This window comes from Mirounga angustirostris, unplaced genomic scaffold (genome assembly GCF_029215605.1).
Source record: "Mirounga angustirostris isolate CCGP_5_RB_7025 unplaced genomic scaffold, mMirAng1.0.hap1 SCAF_3, whole genome shotgun sequence".
NCBI lineage: Eukaryota > Metazoa > Chordata > Mammalia > Carnivora > Phocidae > Mirounga > Mirounga angustirostris.
The window spans coordinates 25,648,679-25,673,853 of NW_026991711.1; the positions used below are offsets into that span (position 1 = coordinate 25,648,679).

General features: G+C 33.6%; 1 protein-coding gene across 1 annotated transcript; it reads left to right on the forward strand.

The window, feature by feature from the left end:
- LOC123839254 (translation machinery-associated protein 7-like) lies at positions 1-24,937 on the forward strand. The gene is given in 3 exon segments (XM_064585761.1): positions 1-58; positions 61-206; positions 24,779-24,937. Coding segments are annotated over 3 exon segments (363 nt in total).
- The last annotated feature ends 238 nt before the right edge of the window (positions 24,938-25,175 follow it).

Consider the following 25,175-nt stretch of genomic DNA (forward strand, 5'->3'; position numbering starts at 1 on the left):
ATGTCCGGATGCAAAGGTGGCAAGGAGGAGCCCCTAAGGAAGCCTGAGAAGCAGACCAAGGAGATGAACATGATTAGGCATTCAAGCAGAAAGAAAGAAGAGCAGAAGCGGAGGAGAAAGAGGAGAAGAAACTGGGGGAGCTGAAAGCAAAGGTCATGTGGAAGGGCCCCCTGGCCACTGGTGGAATTAAGAAATCTAGCAAAAAAGTAAGCTCTTCCTTGTGCCCGAGGAAAGGGTGATCCTTAATGTGATTTGGGTTTAAACATCTGGATTCCCTGTGATAGCATGTTGCCACCTACAGCTAGAATGAAGTGTTATCTTAGATCTTATTGTAAACTCTTGTAAAAACAAAAAACAAAACAAGCAATCACTTATAAAAAAAAGATTTTTAAAAATCTGTAACTTTTGATGATATAGTGCTCATTTGTAAACATTCCTTAAAAAGTTCTGTCTTACTAATAACCCAAATACAGATTATAAATAGATTATAAATAGAATTTAAACTACTTCAGTGAAAGGAATCAGTAAAGCATTAAGTGTTAACCTTATATCCTATCTCTGTTTGTGTCCTGATTTAAAAACTTGATTATATTATATTATATTGATTATATTATTTAAATTGGTGTTAACCAAGCATACCCAGTTGTAGGGCCCTAGTAAAAACTAAGAAATCCCAGGTTCCAACTCACACTCAATGAATCAGTAATCCCCGGGGAAGAGTCTTAAAAGCAAAATTATAAATATAATTTATATAAGTCTTAAGAACAGATATTTGAAAATCAATTGCATTATCTCATTCATCATTTACAAAGGGTACAATGTGACATTGTAGCACCTCAAATAAGCTAATGAATAACATTTCCTTACGTTCTTTGCTTCTAATTTACAAGAGGGTAAATAATGGAAATAGGAATAGTCATAAAGGCAAAGAGAATGATATGTATGTGGTTTGAATGAAGTACCGGGGACAAAGATGAAATGGTGAACAGCAGATTGGGCAATTACCTGTCCCCAGAGTCCCAAGGAAGTAACAATGACATTTTTTTCTGAAGGAAAGTATCAATTTAGGTTATGGATGGCAGTAATCAATATCACTGAGCCAAGAAGCAATCGCTAAAGGCACTTGTATTCCCCTTGCTCAGTTGACATAATCCACTAAAAACCAAGAACCAGTTGTTCAGCCCCTCAATAAGTTTGTAGTCAAGGTCATATTTTTCCAGGGTGTTTAGTGTTATGGTTTGCAGGACAGAAACAGAGCCTTTCTAAACTTGAGATAGATTATGTGTCCTACACTGTCTGATCACTTATATCTGTCACTACATCTTAAGGAAAAGAGATTATTTTGACAGGATTTCTTCTTTTAAATTCTGGCTGAATGTAACATGTAACATGTCTATGTAATTTGTGGTGAACGACTTACTGTATATTTCTAAATAGAAAGATGGTGATCACACTTAAGGATTCATGCTCTGCAGGTGATCTTCTGTTATGTGGTACTTTTACTTTGCCTTGAAATAATCCTTTTCGGGATTGTTGTTTTTTTGTAGATTTTATTTATTTATTGGACAGAGAGAGAGACAGCGAGAGAGGGAACACAAGCAGGGGGAGTGGGAGAGGGAGAAGGAGACTCCCCGCCAAGCAGGGAGCCCGATGCAGGGCTGCATCCCAGGACCCTGGGATCATGACCTGAGCCGAAGGCAGACGCTTAACAACTGAGCTACCCGGGCGCCCCAGGATTGTTGGTTTTTTTGGTAAATAAATTTGTTTAACTCTTGATGTTCATCTTTATTTTGTTCATATTGTACAGAATAAAATAATTTTTAAAATTTTGTTGGCTTTAGGTTAAGAGATGCCTTAGCAAGCATTGTAAAAACACAGAATTATGAGAGATCTCCCTTTTAAATTACATTTTGGCATGAGAAAGAGAAAGGAAGAGCAGAACCTATATTTGAAAGAGAGATTGGTGTGATAACAGATTTATATAAAGACTCCTCATTGTTGGAGACAACCGAAAATTTTAATAAGTTGGTAATTGATAGAAGTGTGGTAATAGGGTGTTTTACATCTATCATCTGTCCAGCAGATAGAAGATAAACCAAAACAGATGGAGAGCCAGGATCTGTGAAAAATGCCTGGAATAGTCTATAGATGATACTTAATAAAAGTAATATTTAGAGAAAGAGAAGTCAAGGCTTTAAATTGATAGCAATATTCATTATGTGCCATAAAAGTTTCTTTCTTTGAAATTTTGCTCTATAGATTGTGTATTTTAGTTTCTTATAAAGACCAAATAAAATTAGTCTTGGACTGTTTTGACTCTAAAGAGTTAATTCATTTTACAAAAATAGTACCACAACCCTGCCTGAATCAAACCACCTTTATCACCAACCAGGCGACAGCCCCCAGAGGTGGAGTGAAGCATTTGAGAATTTTAAAGCCTGACTATTGCTATCTCTGAAACACAGATATTATTAGAGATGGAAATATTATTCCTTTCTACTCATCCTCAAGGTTATTTGTATTTCTGTGTTAATGTGTTGTCTACTGATGTTATAATTATCACCTCTTGGCTTAATAAAACTGCAACCTTGCTTTCAGCTAAATCCTATCATTTTTCTCCCTTTTTTTTCAAAATCAGGCAAACTGTTTCAGTTTGATCAGGTCCCTGGGTGTTAAAAAGAGCTAAGTTTAACAAAATAAAAGTAAATTTCAGAAGCAACTCTAAAGCTAAGCATGCTGGGTCAGTCCTTACCTCATCATAGATATCCACAATTATAAGAAAAGAAGGTAAAAGAAAACTGCTTAAGTGCTCTGTGTGTGTGTATGTGTGTGTGTGTGTGTGTGTGTGTGTAGCAAGTACGTAACTACAGGATCACGGTAGATTTGTGAGCTTCCTTAGCTGTTGATGCAGTTTAGTTCAACATGCACTCCACCTGGCCCTCAAAGACCCCCCCAGGCCACCTCGTTTTCAGGTGGAGTGAAAGTTATTGTCATTTTCAGGAATTTGTGGCCCCACCTAGAATGGATAGCATCTTACTGGGACCACGCTTTTGCACAGCGCTGTTTCTTATCTTAGAGGTGAGGGTATTTACTGTTTCTTTACCTGGTGATTGACACCAACCTGAGCAAGCCTAATGGCTTGATTATGTCTTATTATAACCAAATCTTGCAACATCTGGGCCATGTCTTTCTACTTTTTCCCTCTGAGTAATTCTGATTCTTTGCTGCAAGCATGGTTCCCCAACCTGACCTTTAGATTCTCATCCTCATTATATTTCCTTGCAGGTTTACACTTGTTCAGCTTGGCTAAACTTTAGACAGGTGTCAGCCAGTCTCTAATCCCCTGACCTCCCTTTTTTTTAGAGTACTTCTGTAGAATACGTGCGACTGCAGATTCTTTCTCTGCCTCTTTGAGATATCAATCTTTTAAAGGCTCTTAACTACACAGAACAAACTGATGGATACCAGGGAGGCAGGTGGAGGAGGCCTTACTTGGTGATGGGGAATGAGGAGTGTACTTGTGATGAGCATTGAGCGTTGTATGAAAGTGTTGAATCGCTATATTGTACACCTGAAACTAATATTACACTGTACGTTAACTAAAATTTAAATAAAACTTGTGTCTTGCTAGTTTTATAAACCAAGAATGTCTTTCTCAAGGGCCTGGGGATGATCCCTTTGAAATGTAAACATCAAAGAAGATTGTGTCCCTCTCTTCCAGTCTTTGGGAGAAGTTAGGAGTTTAATTCCCCGAGCAGCACCAATTAGCAAACACAGATGGAATAATCACAGACAAAAATATTTGCAAACTCTAGAATAGCTCAGCATGCTTGACACATCCTGTTGATCAGCCTGTCCCCTAACATCTTCCAGTAGTTTTCCAGGAGCTCATCCTAGCACTAAAAAACTCTCCTGCCCTTTGTTTCAATGGATTGAGTTCAGACTGAGTTCTGTTTTCTCTTCCCTGTTGGCAATAGTCTTGAACAAGTCTTCCTCGACCATTTAAATTTGGCAGGTGCAATCCTTCCTTTGGCAATACAAATAGAGCTGAAGTATTGCACCTAATTATGATGAGGAGATGGACATCTGACTCAGGAACATTTGTCATACTTTGTTCATGCTAAGAGCAGAAGCCATGAATTTTACCACCTGTAGACATGGCAGCATCGGACTAATTATGGATATTAGTTGAAATTCTGAGTTTAGTAAATGAAACACTTTATTGTGAGCATAGTCCTTTTACCAGAAACCTACCTTGGCACCGTAGGATGGTAGCTTTTCTTGCCAACTTACAAAGGATTAAAGAATGGAAGAAAATAAAAGTGGAAAGAAATGTTGAAGACCAAATCTTTACCAAAAAATGCTGAGCTCATTTAACGGTAAGGTAACAATCTTGGATTTCCTAAGACAGTCTCTTTTAACACCTGATACGACAGTCAGGGGCAAGTCTGCAATCTGCAGGGCTGACCTGCAAGAGTCCGTGTTGCAGTCAAGCCCTAAGGCAATATGGGGGCAGAGTTACTTCTTCCAAGACCCTCAGTCTTTTCTCTTACAACTTCTAACTGATTGCATGAGCACCCCCCCACACACACACTATCAGTGGTAATCTGCTTTCCTCAAAGACAATTTATTTAAATGTTAATAGTATCTAAAAAAAACACTTTCGCAGCAACACTAGGCTGCTATTTCACCAAACAACTTGGGCACCATAGCCTAGCTAAGTTGACATATAGAATTAACCATCACATGAAGTGAACATCAAAGACGGAATGTTTCAGAAATCGGTATTTCTTCATGAATGAATCATAGTGTATAAATCGGACCTTATCAGTAATAACAATTAGAAAATTAGATGACACCTTTGAGTATAAGAATTTTCTGTAGATTGTATTTTATGTTCACATACATTCAATGACATCGTGACTATGTTTACCTTTAGTCAGAAGAAAAGAAATTTGGGTCACTGGAAGTTTATACAATTTGCTCAAGTTAACTTACCTGGTAAGCTGGGGAGCTGGACTTTAAGCTGGACTTGTACTGTTCAACGCATTAATCACTAGCCAAGCATTGATGTCGAGCATATGAAATGGAGCTAGTGCAAACAGTAAAAACAAAAAACAAACAGAATGTAATTTTTTTTAAAGATTTTATTTATTTATCTGACAGAGAGACAGCAAGAGAGGGAACACAAGCAGGGGGAGTGGGAGAGGGAGAAGCAGGCTTCCCGCCGAGCAGGGAGCCCGACCCGGGGCTCGATCCCAGGACCCCGGGATCATGACCTGAGCCGAAGGCAGAGGCTTAACGACTGAGCCACCCAGGCGCCCCCAGAATGTAATTTTTAAATAATAATGTATTTGATTTACCCTAACATATCCCAAATGATTTCAGCATATAGTCAGTATAAAATGATTCATGAGATATTTTAATTTTTTTAATGCTACTGCTTCAAAATCCAGGGTAGACTTAGCATGAAAAAAAGAACAGTAAAATACTAATCATTTTATATTAATTATATTCTGTTTCATTTTACTGTTGTTGTTTTTTTTAATTGTGGCTACCAGAAAGTTTAAAATTACTGATGTGGCTTTGATTATATTTCTATTTGGACATTGCTAATGTGAGCACTTACCCTTCCTAAAGGGAATTTCCTTCTTTAATGATGTCTTCTTATTTGTAAGATGTGGCTCATTATCACTTCAATACAACTGACACATAATACTTTATTAGCTTATTATCACCTAATGTAGGCCAAGACATTATCTATGCACCACAGAATGGAGTAAAGGTGTTCTTTACTCTGGTCTAGATATAAAAAGAAATAGAGACACATACTTGCTTTGGTTTTCTCCGTTAAAGCTGATACCTGGTACAAAGATTTCATTTGATTTACCATGGCATGTTCACGCAACAGTAGGGTGATTAATTTTGTTTCTGAATTTTAATCCTCTACATGTTTAAAAATTGAGATATATTGCTAAAATTATTAGTAGATAATGCCTAACTATAAGAGTATATATTGATTAATTATGTACCCGGATGACTGGTTGCTTTGAAAACTAGAGTTTTAAATAGATCATAGATCTAGAAACTTTTATCATAATAAAAAAAATTGCTAAATCTGAATGTTGTACATTTTGAACTATGAATTTCCAGGGGCAGTGTTAATACCAGAGATTAATGAAATATTTAACCTGTTCAATTCAGCTCCTAAAATTCTGATTCAGAATTTTGCCTCTTGAAGATAATTATTAATTTCATATTACATTTCTGATAACGCCTATTTAACAGAGGAGATTCTGCTGTTTACTGAGCTTAAAAAGAAACCAATAACAACAGCAAGGAAAGTTATAAGATTTTACTAGGTAAAACTCCAAATCGTTTTTGTGCCTGAAGCAACAGATACTATTAGGAGAACTAAAAAGGAAAGTTATAGGTCTCTACACTAAATCACAGATTTTAAGACTTTGTTAAACTATGTATGTAGTTTATATATATAGTTTGTAATACATATTTAGGTAGAAGCCAGACAGGAGCAGTGGAAGGAACCCCCGAGGCAGAGTCCTAAGTCCTTAAAGGGGAATGATTGAGACATGAGCTGGAGGCAAGGACAGTGATAAATCAACTACACATTAAAAGCCCTGGAGCGCAACATCCTGACCTTGTGGCTTCCAAGACCTTGGGCTTGACAGATCAAGAGCCACAGGTGGGAACATGCACTCTCCTCTTCCACCTTTGCCCCAGGGTAACCCCTAGACTCATTATAATACATTTGCATTGTGGATACAGCCCCACCCACGGAGAAAGGCTGCCAAGAAGGTTCCAGTACAAACCTTGTAAGGTCAAAACTCCCCCTCCCAACCTCTGGGAAAAGTCTCCCAAATGATTAGAAACAGCCTCCTGTTAAGTGACCACCCCACACTGTTTATCACAGCTGCTCCCAGCCCAGAGAGACCCCAAAATACCCAATTCCAAAACAACCTAAGGGCTGGTTCCACCTTGCAGAACCTGCCCACTCTCCCACCTTGATTGTGCTTTCACTTTAATAAACTGCTTTGTGCTTGCTACTTTCCTTCTGACTGCCTATACTCTGGGCATGGACCCCCATGTAAATCTTCTCACTGGTAACCCAAGGACCAAGACCTCCATTCAGACAATGCAGACTCTCACACCCATAACATATATATACATACTTATTCGTGTTTTCAAAGGATAATTGACCTCTAGTTAATGAACAGTGGTCTTTCTGAAATACAATCCAATATTTTCTTCTGCACTTAAATGTATTTAATATTTTCATTAACGTCAAACACACTTTCAAATTTTAAGCTATTCAGTTACTAGTCCCTCCTTATCTGCAATTCTGCTTCCTGCAGTTAGTAACTGTGGTACACCTCCGTTCAGCTGCAGATGATCCCCCCCTTTGGACATATTGTCAGAAAGTATGTAGTAGCCGAATGCTACATACATCACAGTGCCCACGTCATTCCCCTCACTTTAGCTCATCATATGGGCATTTCATCATCTCACATCATCACAAGAAGAAGGGGAAGTTCAGTACAAGGTATTTTGAGAGACCACATTCATGTAACTTCTATTGCAGTATATTGTTATAATTATTTTATTTATTTTTGTTAATCTCTTACTATGCCAAATTTATAAATTAAACATTATTTTAAGTATGTATGCATGTATCAGAAAAAACACAGTCTATACAGGGTTTGGGACTCTACTGTTCCAGGCACCCGTGGGGGGTTTTGGAATGTATCCCCTGCATATAGGAGGGGACTCCTGTATATCATTTTCCCCAAACATAATTGTCTCTCACATACTTAATTTATCCTTCAAGTAGCATCCCCTTGAGCAGGTAAGCAAAAAATGGCACTTAGGCCAAATCAGCCCTATGTTTGTTAATAATGATTTATCAGAACACTCTTACACCCCTCCCCTCCCCCTTTTTTTTGAACATACTGTCTATGAATGCTTTAATGATACAACAGCAGAACTGAGTAGTCCTGACAGATACTCTCTGGCCTGGAAAGCCTGAAATATTTCCTATCTGACCATTATCAGAAATAACTTGAAGACCTCTGTCCTAAAGGGGGATTTTCCTTGTCCACCTAAGGCTCTACTATTTATCCTCTTTTATTCCTGCCATTGCTATCCAATACATTTCTTTATCAAAGAAAGCCTCGTGCTGTCTTCAGATTATCTACTGTATTCTCTGTGTACCTTAGCATAAAACCTGATCTTAGCATCTACCTGTTGGGAAGATAAACAGTTATTTAATGAATAATTTTGATTCACAAGATAGGGGGAATCATCACAGCAGTATATATGTACACATTCTTTTCCTCCTTGAAAGAGTTTATTGCTCAATTATTAGTTCTGTTCATGAGTCCTGTAATTCTATATTATGTAATAATACATCTTGCTATTTTAAACACAAAAAGTCATGGAAAACCTGGGCATATAGAAAAGCTTATTCAATTATTTGGGCTGTGTTGGTCAGTTATATGGACCCAGTAGTCAATCATTAAGACTTTTCCCTTCCAAACTGTACAGTTTCTTGAATAAAAGACATTAGCTGCTTTTCTAGCATTGTATTGACCTTCAATTTATGTGGTCTACTCTGCTTTCCTCCTGAATGGCATTCTAAAATATTAATGACAGCTAAGGTATATTATTTAACTCCATGATTGTATGTGGAGTAAACACAATGCACGGGGTAATGTGGTAAGTATTTTACATGTATGACTTCATTAAATCCATACATCAGTATAAACTGGACCTGTACCTGAGACAGGTTGCACAGATCAGAATTTATGGAGATTCTATTTAAATCGAACTTGTCTGACTCCCCATCTTCTCACTTAAACAATACTCATATTGTTTCTGAATCACAGCTATTTCGGAGTATCTGGCAAGCCCACCAGGAAATTTTTAACAAACAGAGCTATTAAGATAATTGTCTAAATGGGTTGCTCAATCAATCAACTCAGTTATTTCAAGGTTGCCTATTTGGCTCTTTACCCTCTCTCTTTGTCTCTGGCTTCCTGCCTTTGGCCATTTCATTGCTCTTTAGCACTTTCATTAGAGATTTGGCATGAAAAGAGAAAAAAAATGAAAACTAAATGAGGCTATTTAATTTCCCAGTAGGGTTAGCAATTTTTAAATATTCCTTCAGGGGAGTACGATGCAGTTTGGGTTATCTCACCTATTCATCCAGAAGGTCATATGTTATATTTGGCATTATCTTTTTTGCCCATCCATGTACAGATGTAAATGAACTTATTTGAAAATACAGAATCTGCCTTTTCAAAATGTTTACAAGTTTCAATAATATACTGAATATTCAATTAATTTTGATTAGTGTATTTTATTTCATTATGTTTTTATTTCACTTGTAGTTTTATTGAGAAGTATTTCATGTTCCATAAAGTTCACCTATTTCCATTGACTCATTTCAAGTGACTTATAGTAACTATCCTGAATGGTGCAATGGTCAATACAAATCAATTCTAAAACAATCTTATTTCATAAGCCCATTCGCTGTAAATCTCCAGTCTCACCCCCAGCCCTAGGCACCCACTTATCTGCTGTCTCTATAAATTCACTTCTCTTGCCTATGTAATATAAGTGGAATCATGCAATTCATTGTCTGTTACATCTGGCTTCTTTGATTTAACATGATGTTGACATTCATCCACGATGTAGCATGTGTCAGTAGTTTGTTACTTTTCAATGCTAAATAGTATGCCATTTTATTAATATACCACATTGTGTACATCTGCTCATCAGCTGATGAATATTTGGATTATTCCTAATTTTTGGCTATTATGAATAATGCTGCTATGAACATTCATATGCATTTCTTTGTGTGGATATATATTTTTATTTCTCTTGGTTCCATAACTACAAGTGAAATTGCAGGGTCATATATTAGTTTTATTTTCTTGACAAACTACCAAACTATTTTCTAAAGTGCTCTGTAATTGACATTTACACACTAACATATTTTAAATATTTATCTGCTTGATTAAAATAATAATGTTAATATCATCTTCATGTGCAATTTTTTTGCAATGGTTTCTGGGAAAATTAAATATATTGTTAATTATTTGAGAAAATTTCAAATTCCATTTGGTAGAACTAAGAAATGCATTTTACAAATATTATGTTATGTACAGAGAGATAACATTTTCCAAGAATGTCATACCACTTAACAAAACTTTAATAATTAACACTACTTAAAAATAATAAAAAACTAAAAGTAGAAAGTTTACATATGCATTCAACATACACCTGAAATATCTTTAAGGGATTTTCTGTATTCTGTATGTGTGCCTAGTAATAAGTATTATTCCAAATGGAGTATGTAAACACAAAGACAAAAATCTAAAACATTTTTGAACTTCTAATGGCAAAGTAACTTATATTAGACTTAACATCCTACATATAAAAATCACAAACTCTGCTGGGGGAAATCTTGTTTGAAGACATTGGAGAGCAAGCCAAAACATTCACCAACTAAAGAAGGCATAACATTTGAAAGAAACACTGAACAACATTTATGTTTACATGAGGGCACTCTCCACTCTGAGAGGAGAAGCTGCATTATTTTTTTTTAAGATTTTATTTATTTATTTGAGAGAGAGAGAGAGCACATGAGAGGGGAGAGGGTCAGAGGGAGAAGCAGGCTCCTCGCTGAGCAGGAAGCCCGATGCGGGACTCGATCCAGGGACTCCAGGATCATGACCTGAGCCGAAGGCAGTCACTTAACCAACTGAGCCACCCAGGCACCCGTAGCTGCATTATTTTTATAAGAGAAGCACTATAAAGATAGTTAGAAAGTTAAAGGATAGAAAATGACATAACATGCTAACTCCAGACACACAACAAAATGATGTGGCAATACCAAAAACAACACAGATCATAGCATACAAAGATTTAACATAGAAAAAAAGAAGAATTTTTTAAATAATAATAACAGGAAATTTCATCATAATAAACATTGACTTTATGCACAAAAATAACAGTTTTGAAATACACAAGATAGAAATTTGCTGAACTAAAGTGATAAAAAACAAAAAAATCCACGAAGTGGGGAAAGGACTATCCCTGAACAATACATAAGCATAAACAAAACAAAACCACACACACAAAAAAAATCAGTGAAGATATAGAAGATTTGAACAATTTTATCATCCAACCTGATCTCACTGATATTTCTAGAACACTATCAGATATTTGCAGAATACATGTTATTTTCAAGGGCACACAGAATATTGATGAAAATAGATAATATGCTGGACCTTAAACTAAATCTTAAAAATAAAAATAAAAATTGAAATATGCTATGTCCTTTGGACAAAAGTTAATTAAATTGGAAAACAATCAAAATAATTTTACCCAGAAATAGTCCTAAATAATGCAAAGTTACACAATATTACTTTAAATAAATCATGCATCTAAACAAAAATTATAAGAAAAATTAGAAAATATGCCAAACATAATCATAATCATAAACATAAAACATAACATATAATATCACTAAAGTATCATTAGAGGGAAATTTATAGCTTTATTTGCTTATGGTAAAAAATAAGAAAGGTTTAAAATAAATGATCTAGGCTTTCATTTTAAACATTCCAAATAAAAGCAAATTTAATTCAAAATAAGAGAAAAATGAAAATAATAGAAGTGAAATGAAATTAAAATCAAAAGACAGAAAAAAAGGAATGTTAAGAAAGCCAATGTGTGTTATTATAAAAATAATAACAAAGTTAGGAAACACTCATTTATACTTAGGGAACAAACAAAATAAAACACATATCTAAATGTTATTAAAAATATATTAAAAGACTGCTATAAACAATGTAGTTCTAGTACATTCTACAAGTTAGTTGAGATGGCCAAATCCATTGAAAGGCACTACTGACAAAGATGAAGGCAGGAGAAATAGAACACCTGAAAAGTCCTATATCTATTAAAATTTGAATATATAATTTTAAAACAAGAACAAGTTTAGAATTTCTGCCATGCCCTATTCTTTTTAATGTTGTGGTTGAAATCTGAGCGCAACAAAGAAAGAAAGAAAAAAAACCCCAACAAATAGAATAGAGCATAAAGTAAAAGTAAGTAAATAATAAACTATTTTCAAAGACATTATTTTTATGTTAAAAATCTGAAGAAATCTACCAAAAATACAGGATCTAAGTAATTGAATATGATAAGGAAGAAAAAATAAAAGGTCAATATACAAAATTCCATTGGATTTCTGTAACCTAAAACTGAATTGGAAATTTTTATTTATTACACCAATTATATAATACCAAAAATATAGCACCTACAGATATATATTAACAAGATATTTTTAAACATTTGTACAAGTAGAAATCGCTTTGGGAAAGATTAGAAAAAGCCTATGTAAGTGTGTAGATACATTGTTGAGGTGTCAATTCTCCCTAAAAATACCATTATCAAAATTCTAGAAAGTCTGTATAGAAATTGTTAAGACTATATTTATTATATGGAAACTAAGAGGTCACAAAATAGCCAAAATGTGCATTAAAAAGTTGGAAGATTTTCATGACCTGATCTCAGAAATTTGTATTAATTTATGATAATTAAAGCAGTGATAGCATTTGTGTAAGGATAGACATAATGATTAATGGAATGGAACAAAGAGTCTAGAAATAGACCTACAGATACGTAGTTAATTGATTTTAAACAAAGGCATCAAGGTAAAATAATGCAGGAAGGATAGTTTTTTTTCAGCAAATGGTGCTAGAAAAGCTGGGTATATGTAAGGAAAAAAAATTTTTTTGACCTATTCCTCACAACATTGAAAAACATTAATTTGACATTCATCACAGACCTAAATTTTAACCAAATGTAAAAATTCTAGAAGGAAACAAAGGAAACTATATTTGCTGTCTTTTACATATAGACAATAGGTAGGCAAAGATAAAGTAATAAAAACAAGAAATCAATAATAGAAGAAATATAGAAATTGAAATGTTTCACGATGAAAATCTTGTGTTCTTATAAATATACATTTAATATAAAGAAGAAAACAGTAAGTCACAGACTGGAAGAAAATATTTGCATAATACATTTAACAAAAGACTTGTATGAAAAATATATTTTTTAAAAAGTCCTACAAATCAGTAATAAAAGGTCAGACAACACAATAAAATTGAGCAAAACTCTTGAACTGACACATCAGCTAAGAAGATATATGAATGTCCAAAAATCACAAGAAAAGGAGCTCACTGTCATTAGTCATTAGGGAACAAAATAAAACCAAAATATTATACTACTTCAATCCCAATAAAGTAGGTAAAATTAAAAATATGAGAAATATCACATGTCAGCCAGGAAGTGATGTGATTCTACTCTCAATTATGCTTCTGAGGATATAAGATGGGAAAACTCTGAAAAACAGTTTACAGTTTCTCGTATACCTAAAGTCACCAAATAGCTCGATAATTTAATTCTTTGCTGTTTCCCCAAGAGTTATAAAAACATATAGCCACACAAAAGTCAACAACAAAAATATTTATATCATCTTTATTTATAAGAAGAAACTGGAAACAACCAAATGCCCATCAACAAGGGAATGGATAGTGATCTTGTGCTAGGTCTATTCTTTAGGAGTAAATATACCTTAGCAAAAAGGAACAAACTACAAGTACACAATTATATAAATGCAACTAGTTAATAAATAATCCAAAATAGATCCACTGAAATATCAGGTTAAAAACAACCACTTATTTTGTAAAGAATTTAGACAACTTAAGCAACTAATTTGAGATCCTGAATAATTTATTTATGGCACTGATGAGATCTGAGGAGGCCTAAACACACTTAGAGAATCAAGTTTTTTTTTTTTTTTAATATTTTATTTTTTTAATTTATTTGACAGAGAGAGAGAGAGACAGCTAGAGAGGGAACACAAGCAGGGGGAGTGGGAGAGGGAGAAGCAGGCTCCTGGCCGATCAGGGAGCCCAATGCAGGGCTCGACCCCAGGACCCTGGGATCATGACCCGAGCCGAAGGCAGACGCTCAATGACTGAGCCACCCAGGCGCCCTGAGAATCAAGTTTTTAAATATTTCAGGGTTGAGGAGAATAAATTTCACACTGCAGTGAACTGGACAAGATCATTACAAGCCATCTTTGTATCTCACTCCTACTCTCTCTCATTAATTGTTATTTATGTGTAACTGAGAAAAGTATCACTCATGTATCTGGAACTGATGCTTCCAAACATTGTTTTCTGTTGGGCAAATCATATAAGAAATTGACATTGGTTACCAGAACAATACCAAGAGTGGCTATTAAAATACAGATCAAGGAGGCACCCGGGTGGTGAAGTTGGTTAAGTGTCTGACTCTTGGTTTTGGCCCAGGTCATGATTTCAGGGTCTTGAGATCAAGCCCTGTGTTGGGCTCTGCACACAACATGGAGTCTGCTTAAGACTTTCTCTCCCTCTCCTTCTGCCCCTCCCTCGACTCACATGCTCTCTCTCTCAAATAAATAAATAAATCTTTGAAGAAAAATACAGATCAAAGAAAAACCAAATAAGTGAAGAGTTATCTATGTTCATGGATAGAAAAACTCAATATTTTCAAAATGTCAATTCTTCTCAATAGGATTTATAGATTCAATGCAATCTCAGTCAAAATCCCAGCAAGTTATTTTGTGAATATTATCAAATTGATTCTAAAGTTTATATGGAGAGACAAACAAACAAGCAAACAACAACAACAACAAAAGAAAACTAGAATAGTTAATAAAATATTGAAGGATAAGAACAAAGTTGGAGGACAGACACTACCTGATTTCACAACTTACTATAAAGCTACAGTAATCAATACAATGTGGTATTGGCAAAATAATAGGTCAATAAAACAGAATAGAGTTCCAGGAAATTGATGGATATAAATATAGTCAACTGAGTAGCAAAAATAATACAATGAAACAAAGGCAGTCTCTTAAAGAAATGGTGCTGGAATAACTGGACATACACATGCAAAAAAATGTATTTCAGCATAGAACTTATATCCTTCATAAAAATTAACTCAAAATGGATTACAGACCCTAGTGTAAGATGCAAAATTATAAAACTCTTAGAAGATAACATTGGAGAAAACCTAGTGATCTTGGGTACGGTAAGACCTTTTTAGATACAACATCAAAGGCAAGATCCATGAAATAAACAGTTGATAAGCTGGACTTCATTAAAATTTAAAACTTCTGTATTAGACAATGTCAAGAGATGAGAAGACAAGCCAGAAACTGGGAGAAAATATTTCCAAAAGATACATCTGATAAAGGACTGTTACCCAAAATATACCAAGACCTTAACAGATACCTCACCATAGAAGACATACTATGGCAAATAAACATATGAAAATATATCCTACATGATATATCATCAAATAAATTCAAATTAAAACAAGAAGATGGTACAACATACCTATTAGAATGGCCAAAGTCTGGAATATTGACATTAATGCTGGTGAGCATATGGAACAACAGGAATTTTCATTCATTCCTGGTGGGAATACAAAATACTACAGAACACAGTTTGGTGTTTTGATTTTGTTTTTTTTTTACAAAACTAAACATACTCTTTATCATATGATCCAGCAGTTGAATTCTTTGGTATTTATCCAAAGGAGTTGAAAAACTTATGACCACACACACGCTTGTACACAGGTGTTTATCGCAGCCTGTTTATAACCACCAAAATTTGGGAGCAAACCAAGATGTGGTTTGGTAGGTGAATAGATAAACTGTGGTATTTCCAGACAATGGAATATTATTCAGTGCTAAACAGAAATGAGTTATCAAGCCAGTAGGACACAGAGAAACTTTAAATTCATATTACTAAGTGAAAGAAGCCAATCTGAAGAGTCTACATACTGCAGAATTTCAACTATCTGATATTATGTTAAAGGCATGGAGACAAGAAAAAAATCATTGATTGCCAGAGGTTTGGGTGGAGAGAGATGAAGAGGCAGAGCACAGAGGAGTCTTAGGGCAGTGAAAATAAATACACTGTATGATATTATAATGATGAATGTACATATACGTCATTGTATTTTTGTAAGAACCCATAGAATGTACAATACCAAGAGTGAACCCTAAGGTAAACTATGGCCTTTGGGTGATTATGATGTATCGATGCAGGTACATTCTTGAGAAAAGAAAAAAATAGTACCATCTGGTGAGTGATATTGATGATGTGAGAATGTGAGAGGCTATTCACGTGTGAAGGCAGGGTGTATATGGAAAATCTGTGTACCCCTCTCAATTTCAATGTGAATCTTAAACTGCTGTAAAAAAATAAAGTCTATAAAAGAAAAATGAAGTGATTCTGTACATATATTAGAAAATAAAGGTTGAATTTTTTAGTGTGGTTTAAACACATTTTTATTTTTGGAGGAAGGAAAAAAAAGTGTTTTCTGACACAAAATATTTATAGTCATGTTCCTTCCATTGACTTGTGAGCTCACATGTCAGCTCTCCCTTATTCTTGTTCACCCCCTGCTTTTGCATCCTCAGGCACTTGCTTAGGAAAGCATGGATGTATTTCTATCAACTGCTTCTCTAATAGAAACTGTTTATAAAGTCAGTATCCTAGAAACGGTGGGTTACAGCACCTGTGTAAAATATGCTTAATTGAAAGTACTTTTCTTACTGAATAATGCCTATCTGCAAGGAAAAGTTATATGACAAAATGAATTCGCCTTAGAAACGCTGCTAGCAATTTCAACACTGTCTGCACAATATTGGTTTCCATGGGCCAATTATTTAGTTTTGGGCTGAAGTTTCCAAAGGTATGGCTGTTTCAAGCTGGTAATAATCACATAAACATGTCATTTGTTCAGATACCCATCAATTTTGGCATTATCAGGAGAATTTATCTGGCCTATAACAGTTTTTTTTTCTCATTTTTCTAACATTTTTATATACACTGACTTGCATGTATTACAGTGAATCACGTAACATATGAGATACTCTTAGAGCTCATAAGGGCACCAAGGACACAATAATTCCACACTGGTGGAAGAAAATTTTCTTTCTTATACCTGTTCCTCCTCCATCAGACTTATTACTGAATTAAATAAAGAACATGCAGACATTACATCTTGTCCAATTTATGGAAAATATTTAATTCATTTTCAAATTTGAAGTATATATAAAGATTATATATATATAAAGATTACAGGGTTGGGCATTACTTCCCAGTCCAAATGGGAATGTATACAAATCAAATTGATGTATTATATTAATTGAGTTTTCACATAATTCCAGAGGTAAATACTAAATCTCAATATTATTCACATTTCTTTAACATAATTTTTAGTATAGAGATAGATGTCATAAATAACTGCCACTTTTATTATACAATATAGTCATATTATCTTTTAGTTAGAGCAATAGAGCAATCTTGCTCCCTGGTCCCCTCCCCTCACACACAATCTCTTAGAAAATGATGCTCCCTCCATTCTCCAGTTGAGCGTTATATGTAACTGTTCATTTCAACTCTATAGACCTTAAAGTAAACTTTATTTTTCAGATAGGTTGGGTGAGATACATCATTTATCCAACCAACATTTATTTGTCAGTTGATGGAAAAGTCTGGGTGTCAGAAATATCTAAGTACAAATACCTGATTTTTTTTTTTTTTCTTTTGCAAGTTGTGTGACCTGGATCAAGTTAAAACAACTTTAAATTATTATCTTAATTTTTAGATGAGGGACTAAGGTTAAGATAATAATTTAAAGAATTTGGGGGGAATTGTGTGAGTTCTAGTATGTGAGTTAACATGGCATTTGGAACAAAGCAGAGTTGTTAAGTGGTAACTATTATTACTGTCATGGACTAGACACTTGGTGGGCATTGGCAATGCAATACAGTTATCTTCAATGATAATTATATATACGAGCATTTTTTTACAGGATTTTATTTATTTATTTATTTATTTATTTATTTATTTATTTATTTATTTATTTATTTCACAGAGAGAGAGAGAGAGAACAAGCAGGGGGAGCGGCAGGCAGAGGGGGAGGGAGAGGGAGAAGCAGGCTCCCTGCAGAGCAGAGAGCGGGACACAAGGCTAGATCCCAGGACCCGGAGATCATGACCTGAGCCAAAGGCAGATGCTTAACCAATTGAGCCACCCAGGCACCCATATACTAGGATTTTTTTATTCCAAAGTAAGATTGCACTAGTAAGTTACCTGCATTAAAAAGTTCATCCTTGATCTCTCATATTTTTATTGTTAGGAATGTTAAAAAGCAGGAGGGGGAGAGCCATAAAACACACATTCTTTACACATATAATTAACTATTTGTTTTTGTTTTGCATTTCCTTTCTGCCTTTTTACAAGATAAATAAATGCCTTTAAACATCATTTTCAGACCAATTCAGTTTTTCTCTTCCCCCCGTGAAAATGTGAGAATCTTTCCAAATCATTTCTATATAAGCACCTAAGTTTTGTTTTTCTTTTACTCTTAAAGCATATTTATGTTATGAAATCGATACTAACACAATTTTTTTAAAAAACTCAACATTATTTCTGAGATATAAGCTTTGTATATTTATTTTTGTGTCTAGAAAAATCTATTATCCATCTATCATCTAGTTTTCCATCTACCTCAATGTGACACATTAGGGTAGTCAAAGGGTGTGCATACTATATTATCTTTAATTATTGTCTTAATTGATGAACGTTGTAATGTTTTCTATTTTTTGATATTACAGAAAAGCTGGGCTGAGTTGAATATGCTCATAACCTGTTTCTTTATGAGCATATTATTATAGATTTCTGGATTATCTGAAATTAATTTTATACATATTCACAAACTTTGTTTCAAAGCAATTATAATACTTATCAATCAGCAGTGTGTTAGAAAAAGTTAATTCTTTCTCTCTATTCCGGGAATGAATACAAATTTTTACTATATTTTTACACTTGTTTGCTAAAAATAGGAAGTTCTCACATATTTTCATTGAGCCTCTTGGTTTTCCTTCACAAATTACTCATTTTTTTAAACGATTTATTTTTCTTTTCCTATTTGATATTGCAGAACTTTTCAAAATATATTCTGACTACTGGCCCATAGCCTGAGATATGAATTACAAATATTTTCTCCCAGACTATTGCTTATTATTTTTGCTTTCATTGAAGCATTTTAACACAACCCACCTACAACTTTGGATAGTTAAATGGATCGATATTTTTCTTTATGGATTGCGTCTTTAAATTGTCATTCAATAAGTTAATTCTACACAAGAAAATGTAAGTGGATTCAAATATTTAGTTGCTTTTTGGTTAGTTTGTACTTTGACTTGCTCTAAATTACGCCATAACTTAAATTTGAATAAATATTTATACATTTGAAAAGAGTAGAAACTGCATCCCCACTCTTTTTCTTCAGCCATCCAGTGTCTATTCGTAGAGGCAGCCATTGAATAGTATCAGTTTCTATGTATGTGCTTAAAAAGCATTTTTTTTGAATGCCCAGCATTGTCTAATATTTCCACGTCCTTCTATAAAGACAAATTTTAGAATACCAACAACACTATATGGTATATTCAGGGTAGTTCTATACCAGTTCACCATGTCAATTTAAAAAGAGCTCACTGATTCATTTTTCATGGTTGTCCTCTAGTCTTTGCAAATTTTACCATGATTTTTTAAACAAGTTCTCTATTTAAAAAGCTCTTAAGTTTTATTTTTTTATCTTGTTAATTTTTACTTATTACAGACAATGTGGTAAATAAAAAAGTATATTGCATATATAGAAATTCTTAGGCATGAAAGTGCAGAGTTAAAGTTATGTTTTGGAATGTTGCTAATTGTCTTGCATAAAGATTACATCACATACACAGTTTAACGAACAATGTAATACAATGATCATTTTCTTGAATGCTCAATTAACACAGACTGTTATCAAATTTTATAATAGGTGAAAGAGTATTGCAATGTATTTTTAAGTTTCATTCCTCTTACTATGGTTAAAGTCGAGTAGATTTTTACTTATCAGAGCCAATTATAGGTGCTTCTCCTACGTATTAATAGCATATTGTTAGGAGACAGAGGAAGATAGTAAAGTTTCCTCCACCCTGAGAAGACCCTTTAAAACTGAAAAACAAAGCAAGCTTCTCCATACCATTTACATAGAGTGTTATTCAGGGTTACTTACTGACAGGGGCCATCAGGCTGGTGGATGGACGGATGGATCAACGGACTGACGAGTCAGAGCACCATACAACTATTCTCTGCAGCTACCCTCTGCCCATTCCCCACCCCCTCCAGCGTTTATGGAGCGAGGGGCATGGCGATGAGGTCACAAAGTAATTATCTAAAACGGCTCTATCTGTGCACCAGAAGATCTCTGCTAGTTATCTTAAGTGGGGCCTTCTGTGCACCACGTTAGGGAAGACCAGAACAAACCCTCCCACATTTCGGTCGGGATGTACATTAACCTGCATGGGGCCTGGAACATGCAGCTGCCAGGGAGGCCATTGCAAGGTCATGACCAAAAGGGAGGACAAAAGATGGAGTCAGTGTTGTCAGAACTCCTACATTTATGCTCAATTTTATGAGTCACTTATGAACATTAGAAACATTATCAAACATTAGAAACATTAGACGTTCCTTATACACGATTGAAGTTAGAGCTTTATCCTTGTTATCAGTTGCAAATATACTTCCCATTTTTGCAGTTGTATATATAAAATTTTGTCTGTAATATTTAAACACATTTTATTCAAGTGTAACTAATGTACAATAAACAGCACATGTATATGATTTAATATGTCTTGCATGTGTACACTCCTGAAAAGTATAACCAAAATCGGTATAATGAGCATATCAATCATCCTCAATAGTTTCCTCATGCCCTTTGTTAATCTTCTTGCATTCATCACAAATATGGAGAGATTTTTTGATGTTGTTTAATTTATCATTAGTTTTTTTCCCCCTCATTGCTAAGTAGTGAATAGGTATACCAGAATTTGTCCATTTGTGGACAAATTGATGATGAACATTCAGTTTATTTTATTTTATTCTATTTATTTTATTTTATGCAGCTGTAAACACTTTTGTTTTTTTTTAAATTTAAAATTGATAGTCTCTTGCCTCTTTGTTTTGAGAGTTGGAAGAACCTGTTTCCCCGTGTTCTTAAGTATTCTAGCCAACTAATCGAATGTCCCAAATGTTGCCTTATCCTTATACAGAGAACAAGGATTAAGGGAAAACTATGTTCTCCCCTGGAAGAGACTTGGAGCGAAATATATTCTTATTTTTTAAGTAAATATGCCTATGTTCCTTGTTAAGCTATAAAAATTTCAGACTTATCACTATTTTTTGGATTTCAGAATAGAATCATATTTCATATATTTATTTTGATCTGACTTTGGTCTTTAGCAATCTTTAGAAATTTCTCATCAATATGGGGGAGAGAGCAGAATAGTTCATCCTTGGGATTAACTTAATATTAAATGTCCTAGTGAAACCAGTAGGGTGAGTCTTGAGATAAACTTAGTAAGCAGGCACTAGTCACAAACTTAAGACCAATAAAATTTAACGCTAGGAGTTCATTAATAGCTTAACAAATGAAATGGAAGACAGAATGTGCATATATACAAATCATGTCACTATGTTACCTTTAAAGTATAATTTCTCTGAAATAACTGTAGGCATATTCTCATAGTGGATATGAGATACCTTTAACAAATCTAGAAGAGCTGGACTATTGGATCTGATTTTATGTAGTCATGGCAATGGACATAGGTTCCTGCTCACCCACTGAAATTTAAAGGACACCTTCTAGCTTTAGGGTTAATGGTAAAGTATTTAACTGTCACATCCACATTATTTTTACATCCTTTAAAATAATTTTAAGCAGCAGACTGCTGTAATTGTTCTGAACCAAAGCCAACTGTAAAAGACAACCAGGAGAGATGAAGATTTTTAAAAGGTGAGGCAACATGACCATACCCTTCATGCCTTATTACTTACATTGACATGACCCGCTGCAGTGGGGAAAAAATAGCACCTGAACTACCTCCAAATCTTTTCAAAACAGATTCATTTAAGGTTTTTTTAAAAATAAATTCAAATTATTTTCAGTATTGCCTCATCCCTTGTCCAAAGCACAAGACATTTCATCAGAATTCTCTCAAAAATTGAGTTGGGATCTTTGTTTTCATTATCATTTACCTCTGTTCATGTATTTTTCTAATTGTATTTGATTATCCTAAGGAGAGGGTCAGTCATGCTATTCAGGGAGGCAAGAACAGTGCGTGCACAATTCAACCTTAGATGGCCTCTGCATATTTGACAAATTCTGACTGCCTTCTGTTATATTTTCATTTTCTAATCACAAAAAATAAAACTTGGCAGAATTCCACTGGCATCCTATGTGTGTGTGTTTGTGTGTGTTTCCATACATTCTTTTGACAGCACTTTTTTTTTTTCTAAAAGCATCACATTCAACAATTTATTTCTATGAAATAACCCTGGTAAAATTTCCTACAAGCTATCAAATAGATTTTCCTTTTGAATGTGCACTCTGATCAAAATTAATTTCTCAACTCTAATGGTGAGCAGTAATTAAAAAAGCAAACTTGGCTGAATGCACAATGTTAGCAAAGAAGCATTTAAATACTGAAATTAATATATTTGATTTTATCAGTTAATCATGTATTAGGTGTTACTCTGCCAAAAAACTTCCTGTAATTTTTTTTTTCCTCATTGGCAAGACAATCAGGTACAGAATGTCTTGGAGTTTAGATTTCTTACAATTCTAATTGCCACCACCAATTCTCTCTTGAGGCTATGGAAAGAAAGGAAAGAGACTACAAATTTACGTTACTCCAAATCACAGATAATCTTTAAAATATGTAAACTATATATGTGAACATAAATATTGAATAATTCATTATTAATTACATTCAAGTAAATAATAATTTTATTCAATGTCTACATTCATTCTTTAGATCTACTGCATTTCTTTTTTGGAATGGATTCTCATTTAATTGGGCAAATGGTATTATAGTTTCTTTTATTAATCACCAATTTAGTAACCAAGAAAATATTATTATTATTACTAATTTCTAAAATGTAACAAGATAATCATTTCATACATTCAGTCACATATATTCATTTTGGGTATGAAACTACTTTCTAGAGGAGGGAGGAATGATTAATGTGATTTTTTTTATGATTAATGTGATTTTAAAAGCTGTAATAATGATTACAACTTAAGTCTGATCTTTAAACAAATTATTATAATAAACATAAATGGAAAGTTGTTTCTTGTTATAATATTGGATTCATTACGAAATGTATATTTCACTTTTTCTTTCCTTAAAAATAAAACATTTTAGAGCACTGTGTACCTTGTTTTTGTTATATTACTATACTTTTCCTCGTCCATTCCTATCCTAATATTAGCATCTAAAACAGTCTTATAAGAGACATTGACTATTCAGTGAATATACAAGAAGCCACTGAGAGAGAATAGAATTCACTAAAATTCACAAGGTAGCAGAGATTAAGTAGACAGAGAATCAAATTGAATGAATGAGAAAAAAAATATATATATATAATTGTATTTGTTTCAATAGCTTGCTTACAAATCATGACTATATAGTATGTCACAAAGAGCTTAAAAATATAATTTTTATTATTCTTGAATTTCTAAATGCACACACACACTCATATACAAACCACACTAAGTGCAAGACAAGTTGGAAAATATATTAACTAACACAACCATGAAGTAGTAATAATTTAACAACAGAAGGAAACAATGAATTACAATAAACAATATCTGAAAAACAGTACCTAACAAAGTAATTAAATAGAAGGTTTCAAAAGAGGGACAGGAGTAAATAAAATGTAATCAATCTAATATAAAGCAGCCAAGGGAATAAATAAAAGAAAACAAAGAAAATAAAACAAAAATTAAGATGGTAGACTTAATCCCCCAGTTGTAATATCACTAAAGTAATAAAAGTTGGTTATATTCCTTTAAAAGACAGAAATTCCACTGTGGCTAAAACAAAAAAGCTTTGTGCTATGTATAAGATACTTATAAAAACATATGAATGCAATTAAGTCAACAGTAAGTAGTTAAAAAGACAGAGAAACATATACAAAGCAAATTAAAACCTGGAATAACAATTGCTACATGAGACCAAAATTCATAAGGATATACAGTTTTGAAGAACAAAATGAACCATCATGATTTATGTTTTACATGTATACATACAACAAATGTAGGATACACATTACTTCCAAACACATTTACAAAAATTATCTATGAAATCATTAAACAAGTATAAGCAAATACAAAATAATTATGACAAAGATGATATTTTGTCCAAAGCAAACAAGACAATATGATTAAAATATATAGATATTTTTTAAAAATCTCCAACATGTGAAAATTAAAAAAAAAAAAACTGATTTAAAATAGTTCATCAGTAGATGTTATCAGAACTGATATTACAAAATATTTAAAATTATATTAATGGCAGCAAATATACTAATATCAAAATTTGTCAGATGGAAAAACAATAGTACATAAATATTAATGTCTTGCTTTAAATGCATTCATATGTACCAAAAGAAGATTGAAAAGTGATGGCCTAGATATTCAAGCTGCTAACAAATAAAACTTCAGAATAAAGTCAAAGCAAATCAAAAGTAATAAATATTACACACCAATTCAGAAATTTATATTGTAGGAAACAAATAGTGGATTCACTAAAGAAGAGGAAGGAAGAAAAAGGAGGAGGAGGAGGTGGGGGGAAGGGCAAGAGGAAGGAGGGAAAGAGGAAGAAGAAGAAGACAAAGATGAACAAGGAGAAGAAGAAGAACAACAACAACAACAACTGACAAAATAAACATCTCTGGAAAAATTAATCAAGGAAAAAGAGGAAGTATAAGTAATTACATAGGCCATGGTATAATTGCTTAACAACACACATAGGGTAAAGAAATTAAAAATCAATAAAGGCTATTATAGGAATCTTTTTTTTTTTTTTGTATAGGAATCTTTATATCCAATATATTTGAAAACAAATGGACAATTTTCTAGAAAATCATAAATGACAAGCATTTAAAAAAAATGTATGTAACTGA